Source organism: Triturus cristatus, chromosome 2_1 (genome assembly GCF_964204655.1).
Source record: "Triturus cristatus chromosome 2_1, aTriCri1.1, whole genome shotgun sequence".
NCBI lineage: Eukaryota > Metazoa > Chordata > Amphibia > Caudata > Salamandridae > Triturus > Triturus cristatus.
In genome coordinates, this window is record NC_140581.1 from 682,246,542 (window position 1) to 682,271,615 (window position 25,074).

Sequence of the window (25,074 nt, forward strand, 5' to 3'; positions counted from 1 at the left end):
ACAACAGAACTGAGCAACCTTTGCAGGGTTTCCTTGGTTGGACTATTTTCTTCCTAATAAGCATATCACTAGCCTCCAACCGCGACGAGGAGCTACAATGGCCGACTCCTTAGAAAAGTACCACACAAATCTTTAAAACATGGTAAACAATACTCATCTCCTCTTTGGATCTAAAATAACAAACCAACAGTGCGGATGCAATATATTTGTCTCTCATTAAGTTAATATTAGGTCCCATGGTTTGAGGGTTCAAATTAGAATGTTCTGTGGATAAATCATACGCGTTGAGAGACCACCGCTGAAAAATGTGGCAAACCAATGGAACATGCTCAGTGTGTTTTCAGTTCAAACAGTGACAACTTTTGACCCGGTATAAAGACTGCAAAATCAGTGGGAATTCAAGCACACAAGAAGTAGCTCATCTAAGACTGACATACACCGGTGACTGAAGGGCAGGCAGTGCCTCACAGCTCTCCTAAACTGATCACAAGTTGAAGACATTTTAGTCCATGTCAGACCGCAGATCTAGATGTCAAATGTACAGACATGAGACAAATTCATACAGGGACCTGGTATGAGATCTATAAACAAATCCTTGTGAGACCTAGAGCAGTGTAACGTTTCAGAACAGTTTAGACCTCAGTTGACATTAATTCATTGATTTTCCACAGTGATTGAACAGCAGAAACATTAAATGTTTTGATTTCAATTTTCTGGAATGGCAAGGACTCCATTTTTATTGCAGTGTTCAAGCCACGAGTAGCATTAAATAATGTGTTATGCACCTAACAGTTGGTTAAGGTTGTTAGATTCAACAAAACGTCACCCAACAGAAAGATTCAGCTTTCAAAATAATTTTTGTTTACTGTAGTATTATAGTTTTCAACAGTGGGCCAGGCTTACAAAACGAACAAATTAATGCAAATGTATTTTTATGCTAGATTGTATGCTTTTGAGCCCGAGTCGATAAAAACAAATACTTACCCTTCCATTCAACTTTTTGCTGCTGAAAAAATAGCTAATTTCAGATGTATTATTGGAAGAAACTTTTAAAAACTTAGGTGTGGCATTGAGGCTCTATCAGTCAAATAAAGACTGGATGGGATTAATTCAGTGCCCTCCAAACTGATTTTACTGGACATACAACTAACAGAGAAGAACATGTTTCACAATTAGTTTTTTTATCATTTGTAAGTTGGGAAGCTATTTATACCATCTTCCTTGTGAACCTGAACCTTCACACTAAATGTTCGCCTGACTCCTCCTTAGCATCTGTACAGGTAGCCCGGTGTTTCTTAAGCCACAGCGGGCCCGTCCGCGGCCCTCAGCAGCACCACTGCACAGCTCACGCTCTAGTGTGCCGGGGGGCTACAGGCTTCTCATTCGGTCCTTGCAATCAACTGAACACAGCTCCACGACCCCTCCAACCGAAACTGCTTCATGTAAGGCAGGCTGTGTTAGAGTCTATCTCAGTCAACAAATGAAAGGGTAAAGCCATTTGAAACCTACAAAAATAAAAATTAAACTGTGCTATTTCTTTGGCTACTTTTAATTCACTTTAGTTACAAACGAAACCTTCAAACTGCTAATTTTGCAAAGTGAGCAGACATCCACCGAGAATATTTTTTAGGATTTGGTGGTTTCCTTTATTGAAATGACTTGTAATGCATAAAGATCCTTTTCTGGTCCAGCTCAGTCATGAAGTATATTCTACTCTGTCTCAAGGTGACAGGACATTTGAAGACTGGATCGATGAAAGAACAGACTTGCAGTCATTCAGGGACACTTTTTAATGATGCTTTGTCGTACACCGACCTCTCGCGACCTCTTCACCACCCCTGGATACAAGAGGCACGATTCGAAATCATTTGCAATGGTGCTACCAGTTCAGAGGCACTCTTGTTCAGCTGTAACCTAGAACAGGAGTTCAAGGCACACAACCACCTTCCCAGCATTCAACATTTGATCCTAGATAGAAGCTTATGAGAAAATCAACCAAAAGGTAACCTGCGGAAAGGGCTACATGTATGCTCACCTCTATCCTATGACCAGCACCAGTGAGAGCCATTTCAATCACCAAAGAGCGTAAGGAAAAATGGAGGAACAGAACTGAAGGCATAAAGAAGGCCCGGTGACACATCATAAGGGATTGGCTAAGACTACAAGATGGAAAATGATTGTCACAAAATGTGGGTGTTGTGATCTTTGTAAACGTTTCACAAATGATTCTCCAATTTAACATGGTGCTCCCCAGTGCCAGCCAGTGCCTCCACGTCACACGAGAAGAACGGCTTGACATAGTGTTTATGGTCCCCAGCTAGAGACCGGTCATTGAAGATGGCTCTGATCTGGTGGAGATCACCACCATCAAGGTCCTTCTCCAGCCACAGGGCATGTTGGTGGTTTGGCAGGGAAATATAATAAACATAACTGCATGGAGGTGTTCTGTTAAGTGTTAAGTGTCTAATTACCGGTGAAAAAGAAGCAATGCGAACGGCATGCATTGCAAAAAAGGAACGGCTATCAAAGTCACATACCTTGGTTTTTGGCGGGCTTTCTTTGTTACCACTGTCAACGTTTGACTCCCTGTATCCATTTTCCAGCAGCGATAGTGATGCTACGAGTGATGCAACTAGTTCAAATTGTGCCTCAAGATGACACTTTTGCATTTTCTAAGTAAATTGGTTCACATTTTATACCAGTTTGGTCTGACAGACTTCTGCAGAGGTGCAGTTCCAAAATCAAAACCAGTACACACATGCTTGCTAGTTTGGGAAAAAAACACACAGTGTAGTGTCTGCATGTGCGTAAGCTGAATTGCAAGCATGGATGCAGCCAGACGTTGTTAATTTCAAACAATACTGATGATAGGCGGGGTATATTAATGACGGCATGCAAATCAAGCTTTGTACATACATTATGCACTAGCGAGGCAATGTTTTAATGGCAGTATATTAAGGAATACTGGGAAAAATATTTTTCATAGTTAGCTGGAGAAACATCTAGGGCAGTGAAAATTAAAAATAAAGAAAATAACCAGTTTATTTAATCCAATCTACTCCTCATCAGGTTCATTATCTTCCATAAAATAAATGAATGTGTATTGTATTGCAACAATGGTAATGGATTTTCAGACATTAGAAAAGTAACAAATTTATAAAATAGGCTAAACCTACATTTTTTTATGATAGCCCTCATTACAAAAACATTCCTATTCACAGTGTACTCAATTAAGACGTGACTATTTGCTCTTCCGTATTTGTTTATTTTTTTCTTTTTCTTTTTTTTTTTTTACAGAAAAGGTACATTTTTTCTTATAAATAGTTACCCTTTGGCCAAAAATAAAATAGAAATCGAGATGTTTCGGATTATCTCAACCTCACTTGTAAAGTGACATTAGACTAGTTTTGTGACACTCCTATACACAACCTTGAAAGCAGAGCAGGAAAAGGCTTGCGTGCCAGGCTGCCCTTGACCAACTAATGTATAAAAAACCCAACAGTGTTTAGAGTACAATGACCCCAAGGTGCATCCATGTGCTGTGGAGAGAGAAAAACCTTGTGGTCATTTTTCACCACGTCCTGGCACTGACTGGAACGCCGTGCTGTATAGGCAGTCGATGGTGGACAGTTGTGTCAGCCCAGTCTTGTAAGCCTTGAGGAAAGACATGATCACAGTGCGCAGTCACTATTTACTTCCTTTTGTGATTCCAAAGTTTACGTGAATACAATTCTTGTAGTTCGCAGGAGTTAGCCTACACTGGCATGACTGCTACTGACATGTAATATGTCGGCATACTTTCAATGTATCTATCTTGTAATCCATACTCTCAGTTTGCCATGTAGTTCTCATATCTTGACACGGAAAGTAGGCAACAATCCTCCATGAAGGCATGTAATCTGGCAACATTCATCCACATGACGTGGTCCCGCCTTCTCCTGGATAGGACCGCCTCTAAGTAAAACTGTCTAAATTCCCATTTTCAAAATGCAGGCACAGTTTTTACTTTTACAAATCCCTTCCATAGAACAGCCTTGTTGCAAATGGAACGGAAGCCCCTGTCCTTTAAAGTGAAGTTTCATTTGTGTGAGGCCTGGAGTTTTCTTCCTCCAGTAAAGCTATCCTTTGTTTCAGCATCCTTACTTGCGTCTCGTGTCGCTCAACCATGGCCATCATCTGAGACTCAAGTTTCTTCAGTTTGTTTTGATGTTTCTTCTTTGCTTTCTCGTAAGCAGCAACAAGGTTACTGTGTAAAAAGCAAAAAGAAAAAGGATCGGGATAAAACAACTGGAAAATACATCAAGAAGCAACAGCAGGTGATTAGTGAACAAGCAAATGTTCTGCCACAGTTGCACTGTTGTATTCAGCATGTTATATAAAGACAGCCTTGACAAGAGTAGAAATACGGAGCAGAATGGTCAATGAACGAATATACCTCTCGCTCTCAAACATAGTCACCTTTACAAAATGGCGCAATTGTAGAAATAGTCATTAGTGAGATGGGGGTTGAACTCTGATGGACTGAATGAATAAATGCTTTGCCCAAATCATAGTGTTTCGGATCCAGCAGAAGGAAATAAGCTCATATTCTATCAGAAGGTGCCCGAGACCTCCGGCTTCCAGTCCCTCTTACACGAAAATAGTGGACGAAAGCACTGGTTATGGTGAATTTTGAAAATACACAACTTGGTTAATTTCAGATGTTGCGAGTTCCTTCAAAAGCAGATGTGGGTCTGTCACAAACAATGCAAGACTGGGGTCCTATCAGCCGTCTAGGAGTCTGAACCTGTCCTCAGGCGGTAATTGCTGGCCTGAACCCGGACAAAACCCCAAACTCAACATCAAAACAGTCAGATTTCTCTGGATGGCTGCAGCAAAAGTGGGTACTGTAAATACCATCTGTGCCGCAAAATCGACCCCTAAAATTCTAATATTTCAAGGCATCGTCCCAACAGAACCTCTGAGGCACCCCTGGGCTTTTGTACGGCTTCGGCTCTGAATCGATCTCGAATTGATATATTCTGTGTAGCCGCTATTTAATTCCGGATCGGTTTTGCTGCTCGCACTAGCACTTTACGTACTTGTTTGGAGTCTTTAAATGAAGTGCTGCTGAATGTTGGAGACCGCACCTGAAGCAAGCCAGAGATAATTATCTGTCGTCTCTATATAGAGAACTCTTGCGGATTGTCGGGGGGGCAAAAGCTGCAATAACCCAGGCATACGCCTTCACTGCACCCGCACTTTGCATGCTCCTTTTCCTTGTTACAAACGAATGTCATAATATCCTAAAATAATTTCTGCTTGACACATCTCTGCACACCTTCTCCATTTAACCCTGGGATACCTACCCTGTTCTAGTACTTTCCACGCTTGTTAAAGCGAACTTCTGGGGAGTTCTCTGTCATAACACCTGAAGCAATCGCAGGCCAGCTCTGTATGGTCTCTGCACACTGCAGTTTTCGAAACACCCACAGATAACGCGTGAAGCAACCATGGGACATCCATTTGTTACCCTTTGCACTTCTTTTTGGCGCCAAAAATGAACGTTATAAAATTTTTGTCAATCTCCTCATGGGCTTCTTGCACTTTCCAATCTTGCTTGCAGCGACTAAATGCTCTTTTGCTGGGCACTTCGAGACAGCATCTGAAGCAGTTGTAAGTCCTTCTTTACTGTCACTGTACACCGAAGATACCATCTGAAGCAACTTTGGGACATCCCCTCGCTGACGTTTGTACCTTTTACTTCTCTTTCCGGTGCTGAAATTAATGTTATAAAATTCTAGCCATTGACTAAAATGTCGTTTAGCATCTTACACCTCTCTTTTACCACCAGCTTTTTATAAGGGGTATCCTTGTTTTAATGGTTGCTTTTATGGTACACCAGTGAGATGTTTGTTAAGGGTTTAATTAACTGTCCAATAAAATTGTAATTGTCAAGCCCTAACAGTAAAAAAAACCACAACTAGGCTCCTAATGAAATCTTTCAGTCAATATGCTGAATCTACTAATATGTTGTATCACTGCAGAACTCGAACATAGGGGACAGTGTGCCAAGACGTCCTCAAAGAAAGGCATAACTCAGTAATGCTTTTTAAAATTCTTTTTACTGTGCTTGTAATTTGCCTTTATTGGCATTGTGGCGCCTGCCATGCTGATGCATATTATTTTGGCTCGATATTAGAGATCTTTTTCCAGGATAATAGACATTTAAAATGAATACTGGATGGAACAGGCTTTTGCAATGCCAATAGGCCTGGCTTTAACAATATGTTATTTGGTATTGTGAAGCATTACAAGTAAATATCATGGGAATGAATATATATTTGTGTGGAAGCACAGAACTGTGGAATAATACTGGTCAGGTGACAATTACACTGTCAAGCTAGACCTAAAGATTCATGTAGGTTAATTAATGACCTCCCCCCATCTGCACTGCTGCCAGAGAAAAACATCATACCTAGCACTTACATAAATGAAATTATATGTTTATCTAAGACACTTTATTAGCAGTACAATGCCATGTGTGTGCCCCTGAACGTTTAAACTCAGGCAGATGGATAAATAAATACATTATTCACAGTTGTGTGGAGGGCCTTTTTTGTGGAAGCACACCACCTCTGCCCAATCAAACAGGTACACCTGGTTCCCAACATGTGGGCGGAGCAAAAAACCCTCTCTAGTAATACTCACATAATTGTCTGGCAACAACAGGGCTGTCAAGCCAGACCATAAAAATGTAAAGTTTAGCCAAACAAAACTGATGCATTTCTTGAATCCCCTTTATTTTTTGCACTGGGTCAGCTGTACTCTAACCCCCTGTTGTTCTAGAATAAATGAAAGAAAACTTGGCAAAGTGCACTATCAACTAAGGACTACCTGGTGCGAGAACTGCAAACACATGGAGGGAACCTATAGCAACGTAACTACTAAGATCACCACTGAAAAAATAACAAAATGCTGTAATATTGTCCGTTACAACAGATCAATTTGAGCAATGTAGCAAAGCAGGTGAAAAATAACCTTACATTCGCGGCAGTTGTCCATTATGCCTCATTTAGTCCTACTTTGTTAGACCTGTCAGCCTTAGGGCAGCCTTCCCACTCAACTATTTGCCTTCCTTCTCCATTTGTTCTGATCTCGTTTTTGATGGCATTACGACACTGCACGCTTTACCACTGCAAACCAATCCTAAAGTGCATGTGGTCACTCTTTAAAACATGGTACTGTTGGCTTATCTGCAACTGACATATTTAATTTACTTATAAGTTCCAAGTGAAGTGAACTACATGTGCCCAGGGCCTTTAAATTAAATGCTAGTAGTGGACCTGCAGCAATGGTTGTGCCACCAACTTAAGTAACCCTTTAAACATATCTCAGGCCTGCCATTGCAGAGCCTGTGTGTGCAATTTTAAACTGCCATTTCGACCTGGCAAAATAAACCTTTTGCTAGGCCCAAACGTTCCTTTTTAATACATATAAGTTGTCCCTAGGGTAGGCCCTGAACAGCCCAGAGGAAAGGGTGCAATGTATTTAAAAACTTGGACATATACTTTTAAGATTTACCCTCCACTTTGTTTTTCACTACTGCAAGGTCTATCTCTCCCATACTTTAACATTGGTGTTGCCTTATTACATTTTATAAGTATAATTTCCAAATGGGAAGAGATAACTGGTCCATGTTTGGTGTCACTGGAGTCCTTATTTAAAATCCTAACTAATGGTGAAGTCGTATTTTAAATTACAATTCTGAAAATGCTACTTTTAGAAAGTTGGCATTTTCTTGTCTTAGTCATTTGATGCCTGCAGTCTATATTTGGTCACATGACTGGGTGTAGTTGGCAGTTTGGATTTTTGTGTTCCTCCTGGATAGGCACACACAATAGGAGCTTAAGTATGACTGGATGGGCCATCACTGGCAGGATGGTAGGGAGGAGCTGGACCAAGTCTCACTTAATCCTGAATACGCTGTGTTCTGTCTCCCCACAAAGGGCCTAACGACCCTGCCTTGCCACTTCAGCCAGCTTGGATCAAGGGCAGGGAATTCCATTCACTTCAAAGCCACTGTCTAGAAGCTTCTCCCACCTTCCAGGTTTCTGTGAGTTGTTTGTTGATGGCTTTTTCGAGTAACTTTGCGGGGTAGGGAAGCAGAGAGATTGGTTAGTAGTTATTGAGGCTGCTGGGGCCGGCTGAGGGTTTCTTTAGGAGGGTTTTGGCCTCTGCGTGTTTCCATCTTTCCGGGAAGGTTGCTGTGGAGATGGAGGTGTTGAGGATGCTGGTGAATTCCGAGCTATTAGTTGGTAAGAGACTTTAATAAGAAAATGTTTGTTAACATTCGTTCGGTTCATCATTCATTATTCACTTGTGCGCCTTCCTTTGACACAAGACTCATTATTTGGATTTTCTTAATGATCTGTAGATTACAATCTATTTCCATTCAAAACCCCTATGCATTTGGGTCCTCAGCTCTTCATGTGGGGGCCTATTTATGGTAGCAGTGTTATAACGTTTCCTTGCTCTTACGACATGCATCATCTCCTTCAATGTGCGAGTCTGCAGTGTTCAAGCATCCATGAAGTAATGTGCCATCGTTTCCATGTGGCCAGCTACACTATGTTCATTGATAATCACTGACACAATTTAAGCCTAGTAATGAATTGCACCTGTCCACGTGGAGAAGTTCCCCAGGCATGAACATGAGAATCTGTTGGTTGCTATAGTAGAGAGAAGCCTCTAGACCATATAAACACACACAATTATGAGTCGAAAACAGGTTGTAGCATCAGGAAATCCTAAGAGAGGATAGAGATCCAAACCCGCATTACATGGGGCCATCACTAAAAGCTACACCTTACAAAGTATAAGGTTCTATCTACCAGAGAGCTAGCTTATTAGTAATAAGTTGTTTTATATAGCGATTCATGCGCCACTTCTACATTGCCAAATGCTGTTAACTTTTGCTCAATTTACCAACCTCAGAAGGATGAGTGAGCTCTGCTGGCGTTCAAACTTGTGAATTCAGATCCCCAAATTATCCGGTTGCAAATGATTAACTTACTGAGCCACCCTGCCAGCTAAATTTTAAGGATACATCTAACACAATGTGCAGTTTAGAATGAGGCGTATCCACATTGCCCCTGCTCTGAACTACTTTTCTCTAGTTTGTTTTCCTGTTAAGATATAGAATGTAACCATTACTTGTTCTGCGCTTGATGTTTAAGTACAACTATTAGAAAACCCTGTCAAGGCTATTGAAATTAATTGAAATCTTTTTTTTGATAAACAAGTTTTTATTATTTTACGTGATACAACAGAAAAACAGTGAGCCTGTCGAACCATCAACATACAATAGCACCGCCTGAGAGCGGACCACCTCTCCGCCCCCTCCCGAAATCCCCCCCGCCACCCCCCCCCCCGGACCACATGCTCATAATACATTGCCTAACCATTTCCCCCAGACCCTTCGATACTTTTTGTGACAGCCCCGCGCCTGGTAGAGAGTCCGTTCCTGTGCCGCACACCAGTCCACTCCGGTGCTCCACTTGGCCAAACTAGGCGGCTGTGGTTGCTTCCAGGCTGCTGCAATATCTCTCTTCGCCACCATTAACGCTGTCGTGAGAAACAATTTCTCAGCACGTGTGCCATCTAGGCCGTCAGTGATGCCCAGTAGGGTGTGTTTAGGGTCATGTGGCACTTCCCACCCCAAGACCTCCGTGAGATCAGCTTCTATGCCCCTCCAATACCCCCCCAGTTCCGGGCAAGACCACACCATGTGGATGAAGTCGGCCGGGTCGAAGCCACAGCGGGGGCAAGCGGAGAGGCCCGCGCGGCACAGGCGAGCCGGCGTGAGGTAAGCCGTGTGGAGGTAATAAATTTGAATAAGCCTCAGTTTGGCGGAGGCCGTCACCAGCCTGGGGGCCATAAGGGCATCCCGCCAATCGACCTCGTCCAGAGGACCCACCCACTCCTCCCACCGCTCCTTCAGCCCTTCCCGGGGCGCGGGGGTATTGTTAATGAGAGAGCGATATATCCTGGATATACCCCCCCTCCCCAGGTTACCCAGCATGACCTGAGCCTCCGGGGGGCTATGGTCCGGCAGCCTAATGTCCAGTGGGGTGTATGTGCGTATAGCGTGTCACAGTTGGAGGTACCTATAAAATGGAGATGAGTGGAGGGAGAAGCGCGCCTGCATTTCCGAGTACGAGCACATGCGTCCCCCCCGCCAGACATCTCCCAGCTGGGAGATGCCGAGCAAATCCCATGACTTAAAACCCTCCAGTCCCGCAACGTCCCGCAACCATGTCCCGTGCCAGAGGGGGGTGGCGCGAGTCAGCTTCCCGGTCCACCGGGTGTGGCGGAGCGCCGCTCGCCAAGCCAGGAATATCGCCTTGGTGATGTCTGGGCAGGAGGCGGGGATGGGTGCGCCGTACAGGCGATCCTGAATACAGGAGAAACCAGAAACCCAGGTCTTCCAATTCCACTCTGTAGGCCGGGTCAGACCATCCTCCCGCAAACCAATCATGAATGACCAGGAGGCGGGTGGCCAGGTAGTAAAGATAAAGGTTGGTCATGCCTAGCTCCCCATCAAAGGTGGGCAGGCGACATATCGACAGGGCCGACCGTGGCCTCCCACCACCCCAGAGAAATCTGGTGGCCATCCCATCCAGCTCGCGAAACCACGGCCTTGGAAAGGACACAGGAGTGTTCTGCAATACATAAAGGAACCGGGGGAGAATCATCATTTTGTAGAGTGCCACCCCCCCCCCTGCGGATTGAGCGGGAGTGATTGCAATCGCGCCAGATCCGCTTTGGCTTTCTTGACCAGGGGGGTCACATTGAGTGCCCAGCTCAATTCCGGGAGGAGGGAGACCCAGATGCCCAGGTACTTGAAGGACAACCGGCGGAGGGGAATAGTGTCCTGCCAGTCAAAACACTCCCGGGAGGGGTGCAGAGGCACAAGGACCGATTTGCGCGAGTTTAGGTGGAGGCCAGAAGCGCGGGCAAAGCGGCCCAAGATATGGAGTGCGCGGGGGCCCGAGCGCGCCGGGTCACCAAGGTACAACAGGACGTCGTCTGCGTAGAGGGCGATTTTGTCTGCCTCGAGGCCCGGCCATTCCCAGCCCCGAAGGAGAGGGTCCGCTCTGATCAGGGCAGCAAGGGGCTCCATTGCAAGCGCAAAGAGGAGGGGCGAGAGTGGACACCCCTGCCGCGTACCCCGGCCGATCCGAAACGATCTCGACAGTGCCCCATTAACCAACACTCTGGCGCGGGGGCGCGCATAAAGGACCCGTACCATTTCAACAAACTTGGGGCCGAAACCCATGTGGGTCAGGACATCAAACAGGTAGGGCCACCCCACCGAGTCCAAGGCTTTATCGAAATCGGCAAGCAGGAGGGTGAGATAAGGAGATATGCGATGACGATGTGCCAAGGCCACATAAAGGCGACGGAGACAGTGGCGAGTGCCCCGATCCGGCATGAAGCCACACTGGTCCGGGTGCACCAAGCACGACAAAAAGGGCCGGAGCCGCTGGGCCAGGACCGCTGTGTAAAGCTTGATATCAGTGTTGATAAGAGAGATCGGCCGATAGGCCGACCTGTTACTGGGCGGCGGTGTGGACTTGGGCAGAACCACAATCGTGGCTATGTCAGCTTCCGGAGGGAAGGAGCCTCTTTTGGCCGCTTCCGCATAGAGGGCACCCAACCGTGGGACCAGATGATCCCTATAGGTGGCATAAAACTCCTGGGGGAAGCCGTCCGGGCCCGGGGTCTTCCCGGCAGACGTGCGCCCTATCGCGTCCCCGATCTCCTCAGGACAAATGGGCACCTCCAGACTCTCCCAGTCACCCGACCGGAGTCGGGGAAGTCGTAAGTCACTAGCGGCAAGCAGTGAAGCCAGGGACAGGTCCGACGCCTGAGCCCGGTACAGCTGTGAGTAGTACTGAGCAAAGGCTTCTGCTATAGCCACGGAGGAAGACTGGAGCATGCCATCAGAGTCGGTCACCGCAACGCCCTGGGGTAAGTGGCCAACCGATGCAGGAGTGCACCATTCTTATTGCCCCATCCGTATACCCTCGCCAACGAGGATTGCCAGAGGAGCTTGGCCGGGTCAAGCGACCGTTGACGAATCTCCTCACGCAGGAGTCGCAGCTGCCGGGTCTCGGCCGGATCACCAGATTCGGAAATAGTTTGCTCTAGGCGCAGCGCACGTGCCTCACAGGCGGTGAGCTGCTGCAACTGCGCCTGGCGATGCCTTACCACATGTGCCTTGGCGGCTCCCCTAACAGTGGCCTTACAAGCCTCCCAAAGGGTACCCGCCGAGGAGACCGACCCGTCATTGTGAAATTAATTGAAATCTTAGTCTCTCTATACAATATGTTTTTGCTGTCAACAGAAATACTACTTCTGTGTATTATTATGATGGTGGGTAACCTTTGCTCCTATTAGTACAAATATGCATTGCTGGGGACAACAGTTACCACCGTGGCACACCACGGTTGATGAAACCTGCTCAGGGGTGATGAGTTAAGTATAATCTTTTGGGTTCTATATTCTAAAAGAATGTACACCATTTCACAGTACAGGAAGGGGGCAGTCAGCACATTGCAAAACCTGTCAAAAAAAACTCAGTGATCCACAGTGTTGCATGCTGCTGATTGGTCCAATGTTACCAGTAGTGCAGGACAGATCTCACCCACAACCCATGCAGCATCCCCCAAAACAGCAAATCCCCTCACAAGTCTGGGGCCCAGTCCAGATAGGAATGTGGAGAGGCAGTCATCTCCATCAATACAAGGTGGACTTTTCCATCACTACTTTTTTTAAATAGCCATCGTATGAATGCTGTTAATAGGGTCAGTGTTTACACGTGTGCCAGGTTAGAGATGACTTTTATTAACAGAGTAAGACTTCTGACAGGGTGGAACTACCTCCTTTGGTACGATAAGAGTAGAGTCAATGGGGCAGGAGAGGAGTGAATGCCCCTAAGAGCCGCCAAGTTAGAAAATGACCGAATGGTCAACCAGTGGGTTTGAAAGTCCGTCTGAAACTAAGATTGTCCTCAGCAGTATTGATCCGCACGAGAGATGCGGTAAAAACAATAGTTGTATATAACTAGCAATGGTGGTATGTCAAATGTCAAATGTCAAGGTACTTATAGAGCGCACTGTCACCAGAATGCATACATTGATCCCAGAAGGGACTTCAAGGCTCTAAACTTTCATTTTCTTCCTTAATTTCCGCAGTGTAGAAAGCAATCATGTGAAGTCTTGTATGAAGGGGTGACAGACGGGCCTCAATGGACCTTCACTGTAGGGATACTCGCTGTTTTGAAAGGATCCAAGTCTGATAAATCAGCACATTAGATCACCAACCAACTGCTTGAGGTTGCCTCCTAAAAACAGAAAATCCAAAATTACCCCCATCTAGCGGATACAATCTTTTGGAGAAAGGAAGTAATATTTTGGCTACATTCGTGATAGGATTACACTGTCCTGGTGCAATTCTATACTGACATTTTGAGATTACATAGATTCGCTGGGGCAGTTGTGCACTGCACGTTCACCACTCCACTCTGCAGAACCACATCTGCAACAAATGACCAGTGCAAAACAAAAAAGGGCATTTTCCACCGGCTGATCAATTCTAATATCGATACAGAGTGCCTGGCCATGATTTGTGATTTATAATGCAAGAGTGCACCAGAACACTGTGATGTATGAAAAGTTCTCTCTGTGGTATTCAGATAATGTTGAGAAAGTGACGACACTGATGCCCTTGACACTGATGTAACAAGGAATGTAGTATCAGGCCAATGTCTCCACTGTTCCTAACATGCACTTCAGACCTACCAGCACCTGTGACCAGAAGGAGAATGAGGTTGAGGCCCAAGGTCTAGCTGTTTGAACCAACCTATTCCAAGCAACAAAAGCTTTACCTGTTGGCTCTCTTCAGGTCATTGACAAACTCGGCAGACTGCTGATGCCTGGTTTCGCTGCTCTTCGTGAGTCTCTCTAACGCGCTCACCAACTCCTGTGCTCGTGTCTTCAACTTCTTCTCACTGCAACGGAATGGGAAAATACGTCAGATGGGTCTGTCCTACACTCCACATCTGTTGAGCTCTGGAGCGGAGAGCAGTTATAAGTGCAAAAAAAGTATGGCTCTCTGTCGCTTTCTTTGCTTGTCACAAGCATGCTCAATGTTTTCACAATGCCTGAAACTTTAACAAGAATTGCTGGTTACGCTAAAAGGTACAACATGAGGCTGTGGATCAGAGTCAATCAAGATGCCACTATGGCTGTGCTCCTGAACCCATGAACGGACTGGCAGGACATTGCATGTATTCACTTAGAATTTCGCCAAAATATGTGACGCTCACACACAGGAAAATCATGAGTGTAGTAAATTTGACTCCATATCATCAAATTCAGTTTATTACAACAGTGCACCAAAAAGGATCAGATACTCGGCTCATCATACAGAATTATTCCTAGCAGACCTTCCTACCAGGCAAGAATAATCTGCAAAATCAGTGGGCATACAGTATCCCACCTCCACCATGTCCATGGTCATGTGCATGAACAAAAGGCTGATGATTTAAAACCCTCTCTTCACTTGGTCTGCAAAAAAATTAGTTTTTTCAGTTATGGTTACAGACAAAGTTATTTGTCTTGCTGGCCTAAATTTTATATATACATACTCAAACAGATGGGCTTTTGGTCCGCTATCCTCTACCATTGGTCGGTTTGACATTTATGTGGCAATGGGAGTTAACCCAATTCAGTCACTTCTTATCTTGCACTGTGAGTGATTGTATTTATTCCTGATCACATGTACACCTCTGTGTGAAACGAAGTGCTTTACTTTGCAAACAATTAGTAAGATTAAAGTAATTCAACACCAATACTATCTTTTCTGTGTGCCAAAAAGAATCATATTATCCTGTGATGCCCATTGAAACTGAAAAAGGTGTCTAATACATATACTCAAAACAGTTGCCTGTTGACATGCGCCAGTGGTGCTGGCATAATTTTTTAGAGTGGCGTGCTACAATTAATGTTACATCACTGAAATCATAGGAATTGTGAAAAATCCATGTGCTCACAGAAAAATCAAGTGTAGTAAATTTATTCAGCAGGAGAGTGGTAAAGGTGTAGTATGTAGCTGGTAGTACATTTTGGAGCACACTGCCGCAAATATATTAGTAAAGCATGATGTGGTAGTGCACTGCCATTACAGACAACACATTTCAATTGAAATGACCATTACATTTGCATAGACATACAGTTTTGCTGATAAACCTATACAGCGCTAAAATAACATTACCTAGTGTATTGATTTGCTTTGATCGTATTGAAATATTTGTTTCCACCACACTTCAGGATGACAAGAAATGTGCTTCATTTGTGCTTTCCTAATTTTTATATATGCTGTAATATTTGCACCATTTGTTTACGGGCATTTAATTTTTTTGTGTGCTTGAAAACAATAACTTCCTACAACCTTTCCTTTCACACCGTAGTACCCAACAAGATTGTCACATACATTTTCTCTCTTTGCAGTCAGTGAAACTACAGTAGATACCAAGCTCCCTTGAAAGATAGAGCCTAACATTTGACCCCTGTCTATGAAAGCAGAGCAAATATGACCAGATTAAAACCACATATAATGACCTGTTTATTGCCCATTCACTTTTGAACTCCAGCATCAGTGCTTAATTTGAACCAGTGGTTTCTGGTGCTCAGCACCGGCATTTAATCATCAACACCAGCACTTTTCATGAGCACAGGTTAAGGAAACATTAATTTATGGTAGCCATGGGAAGGTTAAGCAAATTGCCCAGAATCCCAGCTGATGCCGAGACTCGAACCTGGTTCCCCATCTCTAAGATTGGTAGCTCTGTGGATTATGCCACATCCGCTCCACACTTTTAGTAGTTAGTTCTATTTTAGGCAACGCTGACAGGAGAAAAAAAAAAAAAAAAAGCAAGCTGCCTCCTGACAAGGGCCCCAGCACGTATTATATTTTTTGTGCATATTAACCACTGTCCAGCACGATTATTTTGAGGGTGCTTCAGCACCCCTCACTCCCCTAGTTCCAGATCCTATGGCAATGGCTCGAAGTTGACGAAGAGGATTGTTTAAGTTATGCTATTAGTAAAGAGCACTGCCCAAAATAAAGAAGCTTGCAGACAAAACGTTGTTCCTCACAGAGATTCGAGATTGATGAACTGGTAGTGGCAGAGATGAGTAGAATCAGTCAAGCAGAAAGACGGGAGGCAGGAAACCATTTCAAAGAAGTACCAGAATTAGCATACAAGGGAGACAACTGAAAAACATGTACTTTTGTAGAGTGCCTCACGAAAAAGAAAAAGAGTTCTCAGAAAGTGAGTACTAGTGGAAGAATACAAGAAGCCAGTCGGAGAGATGGTAAATAGGCTATGCTCCATGGGAGGGACAAAGACATGCCAGACTGCCTGAAGCAAATAAAGCCAGTAAATACAATGAAAGCAAATGTAAGTTACGAAAAACAAAGCCAATGGTAAGCAATGGACGGAATGCAAGTCTTTGTTATCTTATATTAGGTTAATCTCACTTGATAAAGTGCAACGACTCATACCCTAAGGTAAATCTCAGCACTTCGAAACCAGACAGCTAGGTAGTCTGGTAGGCTTTGACCTAAAAATTGGGATCAAAGTGGCAACATCTTCCCTCATATTAAATAGTATTTTGTAAGTTTCAAACTATCAAAATGATCTAACAAAGGCTATCAATGTACAAAAATGGCATATACAGAACCTATTTTTAATTAACATCTCACATACAATCCCTGTTAGCTATATATCAATTAGTTTTTTGTTTTTTTAACTTTGTTTATTAACATTTTCATCTGTATGCAACAAGCGGCTCACGGCATGTACAGTGAATCATAATCTTTTACAGTTCTTACGATTTGGACTCATCATACCTAGCACTTACATCAATGACATTTCATTAAACATACTTGCTTTATATCTCTTCATAGGTCACTACATCCATACATTTCAATGTGGTTTTCCCATTAAGTGTCCATTTCGGGAAGGTCTATCACTGCCTCACAGTTCAGAGGCATGTTCAAGGGGTGTATATCGGTATGACTGATTAACATCTTGATGATGAATATTTACTGACCTCCCCCGCCCCCCCACCCCCATCTGTGAAATCTGAAGAAGGTAATTTGTGAGAGGATCCCATATGGCATGGGGTCTGGAACTTGGCAGGAGTAATTCAGCATATATGCTGTTTTGTTCTTGACAGTATGCCATGTCCTTAGACCATTCCTTACATTTGGGAGCCCTCCCTCTTCCCCACCTGTACGCAACCCTGCGTTTTGCCAATAGCAGCCCAAACGAGACATATAGTCTAATAGTTTGTGCGATTTTATTGGTGTCGCCCAACCAGTGGGTCCAGATCGATTCGTGCCTCCACCATTTTAAGGCCTCTTCTACTTCCTCCCAGTACTTGAATATTACTGTGCAAGACCAGGCTAAGTGCATAAATTTGGCTCCCCCCAGGCAACATCTCTCGCATTTGTCGTTATCCTTTAATTTGTACCTATACAGTTGCGCTGGGGAGCAGTACATTTGATGCAAAAACTTGAAGTGTATGATCCTCAACCTGCAACGTGCTGTGATTATTTCTGTTTGTTGACAGCAATAGGACCATAACTCATCTTCCAGTGAGAATCCCAACTCTTCTTCCCAGCCTATTCTTGCACGCTGACTGTCGCCTATTTGTAGCCTAAGAGCAGTTTTATAAATACATTGTACTGCATGGGGTGGGCCATCCACCTGCAGTAAAATGTGAAGCGGGAGGAGCGTAGGGGGCTCTTCAGGGAACAGCGGCATTGCTTTCTCGACATCTTGTCTAAGCATAATGTATAAAAAAAAAAATCGATGGATGTGGGAGTTTTCCCCCCCGAAGAAACCCTCTTTCTAGTTGAACTTCCCATCTGCGTACAGTGCACCCCAGGTGAATATCCTGTATCTTTGTAGTATTCGTCTGCATATCCCTTCATGCGTGACTGGGTGAGAGTGTTGATATGTTAATGGAAGTGTCAGGGAGTTTGCCATGGGCGCATGCAGTTTTTTTGCAATGTTTTTCCAGGCTAGGTTGATGCATGAGACAGTTGAGTCCCTACCTTCGGCTTCCTTGCTACTTCTTCCCATGAATCCAGCTAATGGTATAGGCAACATATAACTCTGCTCCACCGCATGAAGGGCGAAGGCTTAAACCAACATACAGCATAGTGAGCTTGTGCACTAAGATAGTAGAGTTCTGGGTCTGGTACTTTAAATCCTCCCTGGGCGAAGAGCAACGTGAGTGTGTTCCATTTAAATAAGGGCTGTTTGCCCCCCCCATGCCAGCCTAATTAATTGGCTTTTTAAACCGAGGAAGAAGGGTCGCTCTGGCGGCTATGGAATATTTGTGGACAAATATAAGAGTTTTGGCAATATCACCATCTTCATCAGTGCAATACGGCCAGCTAGGGATAAAGGCATCGCGACCCATCTACGTATTGCCTCTTCAATTGAGTTGAGGGCTCTGCCATAGTTGGCTCTTAACAATTCTTCCCTGTCTTTTGTAATTATGATGCCTAGATATTTAAGTTCTGTTTCTCTCTATTTTAACGGGTAGTCCAATGGGCTAGTGGGGGTGTGTTGGGTAAGAGGGAAAATCTGGGATTTGTCCCAATTTATTGTGATACCTGAATATGCGCTGAACTGAATAATTTCCCGGATAATACCATTAAAGCCTGTCTCCAGATTCCTCACATAGAGCGTTATTTTGTCCGCATAAAGTGAGATTAATACAGGTCTGGTTGGATCCTGTAATACATACTCTTTGTGGTGTTGCCAGAGAGTGTCCACCAAAGGTTTTATTGCAAGCGCAAACAGTAGGGGCGAGAGAGGACAGCCCTGTCTAGTACCCCTGGTTATATCGAAAGCTGTAGACTGCTCCCCGTTAATTAGTAGCTTAGCCTTCGGTTTATGGTACAATAACTTAACCCATGCCAAATATCCTCCTGGAAACCCCATGTGAGTCAGCACAGAAATCAAGTATTTTCATTCAAAAGAATCAAAAGCTTTTGTGGCGTCTAAAAAGATTGCTACAGCACTTAATTCAGGGTCTAATTCTTGAATAATGTGCGCAGATTATGTGACGTGGCTCTGCCTGGCACGAAACCCGCCTAGTCTGAGTGAACCGGTTTTTCCATTAAAAGACTCAATCGGTTTGCTAGCACTTTGGCGAGTATCTTAGCGCCACAGTTGATCAAGGAGAGGGGTCTATATGAATCAAACAATGTGCGCAGATTATGTGACGTGGCTCTGCCTGGCACAAAACCCACCTAGTCTGAGTGAACTGGTTTTTCCATTAAAAGACTCAATCGGTTTGCTAGTATTTTGGCAAGTATCTTAGCGCCACAGTTGATCAAGGAGAGGGGTCTATATGAAACTGTACGGTTGGGAATTTTGCCCGGTTTCAGGAGTGAGACAATGAGGGCCTCACACATCGATTGTGGCAGTATACCCGATTGTGCTGCCTCTTCATGCAACCCACTTCAGGAAAGGGACCAATGCATTAATGTATGCCTTATAAAACTCAGCAGGTAGGCTGTCAGGGCCAGAAGCCCTACCATTACCCAGTTGCATAATGGCTGTCCTAATCTCATCCTTCTCCAAATCAGCTGCCAGGAACCCGCGGTGTGCATTGCTTAACCAGGCTAATTTCATCTCCTCTAGGTATGCACCCGTTTCAGCTTGTTTGGATCTGCGCAAAATGTACAGTGCCGACTAATGTGTGCTAAATGTATTGAGGATTGCCTCTGTATCCTTCTGAGGTGTATCGCTGCCATCTATAATTTCTATTATTTAGTTAGTGCATTTAGGGGGACGCGTCACTTCAGCCAGTGCCTTACCCGGTCTTTCCCCCTCTCCATATTCCCTAGCATTATAATATTTCCAACAGAACAGGCACTCCCTTTCTGCTGTTTCCTGGTACTCAGAAAGTGTTTTTCTGATGCTTATTAGTGGGGAGTCTGTTATTTTCTTTTGTGACAGCTTTTCCAGTTCTTTTCATTTTTTCTCTAGCTGGGCTAAGGTTCGCCTATTATCTTTAAGTATGCCGCCCGCCTTGGCCATGCATACCCCTCTCATAGTAACTTTTAACGCTTCCCAAACCATTGTAAGAGAGGGTACTGAGTCTACGTTGTTTTTGAGGAAATCTACTTCCTGGCCTAGTTATGCCTTGAAGAAAGGAACTAGTAGTGCCCTGGTGAATAGACGCCATGCAATGCATCTATTGCTGTTTCGGGAGGGAGTAATCACATATATACTGGGGAGTGTTCTGAGTATGTTCGTACGAGGTGTTGAGTGTGAGTGATCCATGATGCTATGCTCCTAGAGAACAACCAAATATCCAGTCTGGACCAGCTATTATGTACTGCAGAGTGAAATGTGCCTTCCTTTAGAATCGGGTGGCAATTGCGCCATGCATTAACTAACTGAGATTCATTGATGATTTGCTGTATTTGACGTTGTGCTTTGATCTAGTGTTGCGCCTGGGGATGCGAGAGGTCTTGTGCAGGATGCACCATAAGATTAAAGTCTCCCCCCCCACATTATGTATGAGGATCCTATTTTCACAATCAACCCCCAAAGTTTGGTGAAGAAAAATTCATCATCAGTATTCGAACCATAGCAATTTACCAATGTGATGGATTGTGACGCTAGCCTCCCCCACACTATGCAATATCTGCCCTCTGGATCATTGAGGCACACTCTGCAATAAGGGGTATTCTTTTTAATGAGGATAGCTGAACCTCTAGAGTATGACGAATAGGAGGAAAAATACCTGTGTGACGCCCATTTTGTTGCGAATGTGGGCCTATGTGCTGAAACGGTATGTGGCTCTTGAAGCATAGCAATATTTGTATGATGTCTGTCCATGTATGCAAGTAGATGCCTTTTCTTACGAGGATCCCCCAGGCCTCTGATGTTCCATGTCATTAGGCCTATGCCCTCTAGATGTTTATCCCCGCCCATGTTCTGTGTCATCGTAGTAGTCTTGTGCAGTCATTTACAGTTGTAATGTATGTATATTGAAGCAGACATCGTGTGCCATGTGTATCTCTGTCTGTTCCATGCCCTCCACTTGCCCTGCAGTCCACTACCCCCGACAGCCTCTGCAACTTGCCATGTAATGTACCCCCCCTCCTCTCTTTACCCCGAAAGTGCACACACACATACAGATTAACTGAATAGCCTCTACCAATGTAGTAGACAATGCCCAGTCCTTTATACACAATGCTGTTATTTTCAAAAGGATACATGTGGTGGACTAGATCAACAGCTGCCTTGTGGGCGAGAATTTCGGCCTCTTCTGTTAGAAACAAGAAGAAAAGCACAAAGAAAAGGAAACTTTGAACAAAGAAAGAAGGACTAAGTGAGATTGTCTTCCCCTCCATGGGGCGTGCCTTCTAGGGGGCATAGCCGGACCTCCTACCCGGCTGGTCACAATGCAGGAGGGTGCCTGGGACAAAGTTGTCGTGCATCGGACAAGCTTTAGTCATTTATAGATTTTAGTTGTATATTCTTTTGTCTATAGTCACGTGGTGGAAACTACGGACCATCTGTGGGACTTTCATCGTGCCACAGTTAGAATCTGACTGTCTCGCACTGTTGTGCAGAACCGTAGGCACATGCCTTGACTGGGGGTTTGTCGTTTCTCGATCACCCTGTAAACGTCTCCTTCGGATTTGGTAGTAGAAGGGCGTGGTTGTTTGTTTCGTCTGCTCTAATCCTCTTCATGTTGTGGTGACGACCCTCTGCTGGCTGATGGTGAGCTGTTTGTGTGCTAAGGGTGTTGCAGGAGAGATCTGACTAACTCCATGGCTTGCTGTGGACAAGCGCAGAGGTGCTGTTTACCCTGATAGGTGACACGTAGTCAAGCAGGATAGAGCATAGCATAGGTAACACCTGCCTGCTGCAGTTTCTTGTTGACGGGCAGAACATTTTTCCTGGCTTCCTGGACTGCCAGGGTCAAATCAGGGTACAGGGAGATGTTGTGATTTTCAAACATTACCATTTGTGCCTCTCTGGTTCCCCGCAGGGCTGTGTTACGCTCCCTATAATTCAGTAGTTTCGCGACAATGGGTGTCGGTGGAGCACCAGGTAGGGAATTTGGTGCTAGTGTCCTGTGCGCTCTTCCCACCACCAGCAAGGAGGAAAAAGCTTCTCTCCCAAAGCAGGCAATGAGCATATGTTCCACGTATTCCTCCATTTTCCTGGTGTCGGTAGATTCTGGTATACCAAGAATGCCAATATTATTTCGCCTGGATCTCGCTTCCAGGTCTTCATTCTTTGCTGCAATTATTTTAAGCAATCTGTCCATTTCTTTGACTTGACCATTGCGCTGAGTATTATCGTCTCCGAGTTCTGAGATTCTATTCACCGCCTCTCCCAGCCTGTCATCTTGTTTCTCAAGCTTTTGCGTTATAAAGTTCATTCTTGTGCACATGCTGTTCATCTAGGCCTCGATGGAAGTTAGGCTGTGCTTCATAGTTACAAGTAGTGATTTCAGGTCTCCATCGTCTGGCTTTTGGGTCAGGTCTGTGCTTTCGGATGTGTCCATATCTGCATCCTGATTATGTCCTCTGGTCGTCCAGCGAGCCTCAAAAGGCAGCTTGGACTGTTTACCATCAGTTTTGCCCATTGTCCTATGTGTGAATTTGGTGAAACAGTGTGTGGCGCCATTAGGTATAACACACTGTTCTATTCGGAGGGGCCATGCTCGTGAGCCGTAGGGAGGTCGCAATTATGCAGCTTCAGCAGGCCGTTATGCAAACAGATCCCATGCAGCACCCGGTGTAGGTCTCCTTTAGCGAGTTCAATTTATGAACCGCACACTATTGGCGTGTTCCGCCACTACGTTGAGGCCCTTCTTTCACGACTCCTCAGGGCCTCTGTAGCTCTATCTCCCCAAGTCACCTTTTGCCAGCTACCAGATGCTGCCCATCCAGTGCGGGCTCTCAGTGTTCAGGGGGATTGATATATGGGAAGGCCCCAGCAGAAACCAATGCCCCTTCTATACGCCACCGATGCACCCACATATGATCATGTGTGTGAGGGCGAAACCTCCTCGCCGTGCGCCCTCTGCGCACTGTGCCAGCCCTGTCTTAGGCTGTCCAACTAGGCCTCTTCTGAGCCTTGCAGTACGAGGCAAGATAGCAACCCCGTCCGTCCTCGTCCACAAGAATGCGCCATTCGGAGCCTCCTTACTGCATTTCTGGCAGTGTTGTCCCGCTCCGCACCACACCGCACCTCACGTGCCTCAGCAGGGTTCACAGGAGGCATGCAGAAACTAGCAGACCTGTTGGCAGCGAGCAACTCGATATCTGCCCCCCTTGCTTTGGGGGTGGCGTCTGTGTGAGGCTAGCACTTCGCTCTTATCATCTGGGCCCCGTCCTTCCTGGCGGCCCACACGGGAATACTTAGCTCTTGTCCCCGGCACTTGGGACGCAGCGGCTGTGCAGCAGCGGATTCAGCTGTGCCCCACCGCTGCTAATTTCTTTTGGGCAGTCCAGCAGCTCTCTCACCATGTCCGCTCCCTTTTATGGTGGCCTGGGACTGAGCACAGGGGAGGAGTTACTAGGCACCTAGGGGGAATTGCACTAGCCCTCTGGGTCGCTCAGCCCTCCTCGAGCAATGGAGGGTACCATACAAGATGAGGGGGCAACGACGTGGGCAAGGCTGAACAGTGAGTGCAGCTTACAGCAGAAAGGGTGAGAGCAACAGCTGTCTGAAGCAGGCTGTTGGATAGGCACATCGAGAAGTTAGCCATTTGCCATACTACCATCATCAGGTTGGGGAAAGCTATGAGTTATTGGTCAAGTGAATGCAAATACTTCCACAGAGGTATATATATTCTTTCTTGATAATAATCTGAGACATGTTTCAAGAGGATGTTATTTACTACATTACAGGCTGAGAGGGAGAGGATGAGTATTAGAGATGTGCTATCATAACACACACAGCTCCTTAGACCCTGGTGGTTTAGTTGTAGTTAGCACACAGAGCTATGGGCGACAGATGCTTATGGTGGGGAACAATGGGGAGGGGGGCTAGGACGATAATTGTTAGGTTAGACTTTGTCAAGTTTTTCCAGACATCACACAGCTCAACACCGGGCTGGCTGTTGATGCATAACACAGGACACCCAGATTATTACATATGGCTGATTACTGAATGCAGACATGGAATATCAATGGCTTAAGTGAGGTGTGGTGTCCGAATACATCAAAAGACATTCTCTCTCTGGACACTGTGTTCATGCAGTAAATGCATTTTTAGGTACAAACTGCAGTTTCATACGTAGGCAAGGGGACGCACGTGTCTTCAAATCTCTGGGATCACATGGGGCTTTGCGGGGGGAGGCAATGTTGCTTCACAGATCCCTGCCACTGCAGATCACCCAAGTCCATGCTGATACACTGGGGTGCTACATAATGGTGACCGACTCAGTTGAGGGGCAAATGTGGAATCTCCTGTGTATCTACGTAGATCCTGCTATATCCCTAGCAATATTACACACCATGACAAACCTAATTCTAGTCCCTAGAGGCAAACTGATTATTAGAGAAGATTTTATCTACATCATGAATAGAGGAAGAGAACAGAGGCTGTCACAATGAGGAAATCTGCAGCTTGAGTAGAGTGAGCTTCGGGACTTGGCCTTTCCCATGTGTGGAGACTGTGGCATCAGGGTGTGGATGCCTAACCATACTCTGCTCTGCCCCACCGCACCTTTTCCCACCTCCATGACTTCTTTCAGCTGGCAGCTGCCCCAGGTGACATGGATCTAGTACAGACTCTCCCACGTGAGCCATCGGACCACTCCCCGGTGGTAAAGCAGTGTTAGGAGTCCCTTGGAGGATTGTGGCACCTCAATGCCTGCTGGCTGCTCCATGGAAGGTTTACAAAGATACGAAAGAGGGGACTAGAGCCTATTTTCAAAGTGATCTGACGTCTGCGCGATCAGC

General features: G+C 45.3%; 1 protein-coding gene across 2 annotated transcripts in view; it reads right to left on the reverse strand.

Annotated features, from left to right (window-relative positions):
* Positions 1-3,244: 3,244 nt before the first annotated feature.
* Positions 3,245-25,074, reverse strand: part of MCC (MCC regulator of Wnt signaling pathway) — a 1,374,593-nt gene continuing 1,352,763 nt past the window's right edge. For both annotated transcript variants that reach the window (XM_085632616.1, XM_085632618.1), the window contains 2 exons: positions 13,934-14,056; positions 3,245-4,246 (listed from right to left, as the gene is read on the reverse strand). In XM_085632616.1, coding sequence (XP_085488742.1) covers positions 4,066-4,246; positions 13,934-14,056 — 304 coding nt within the window. In that variant the 3' untranslated portion in view covers positions 3,245-4,065. The remainder of the gene's footprint in view (positions 4,247-13,933; positions 14,057-25,074) is intronic.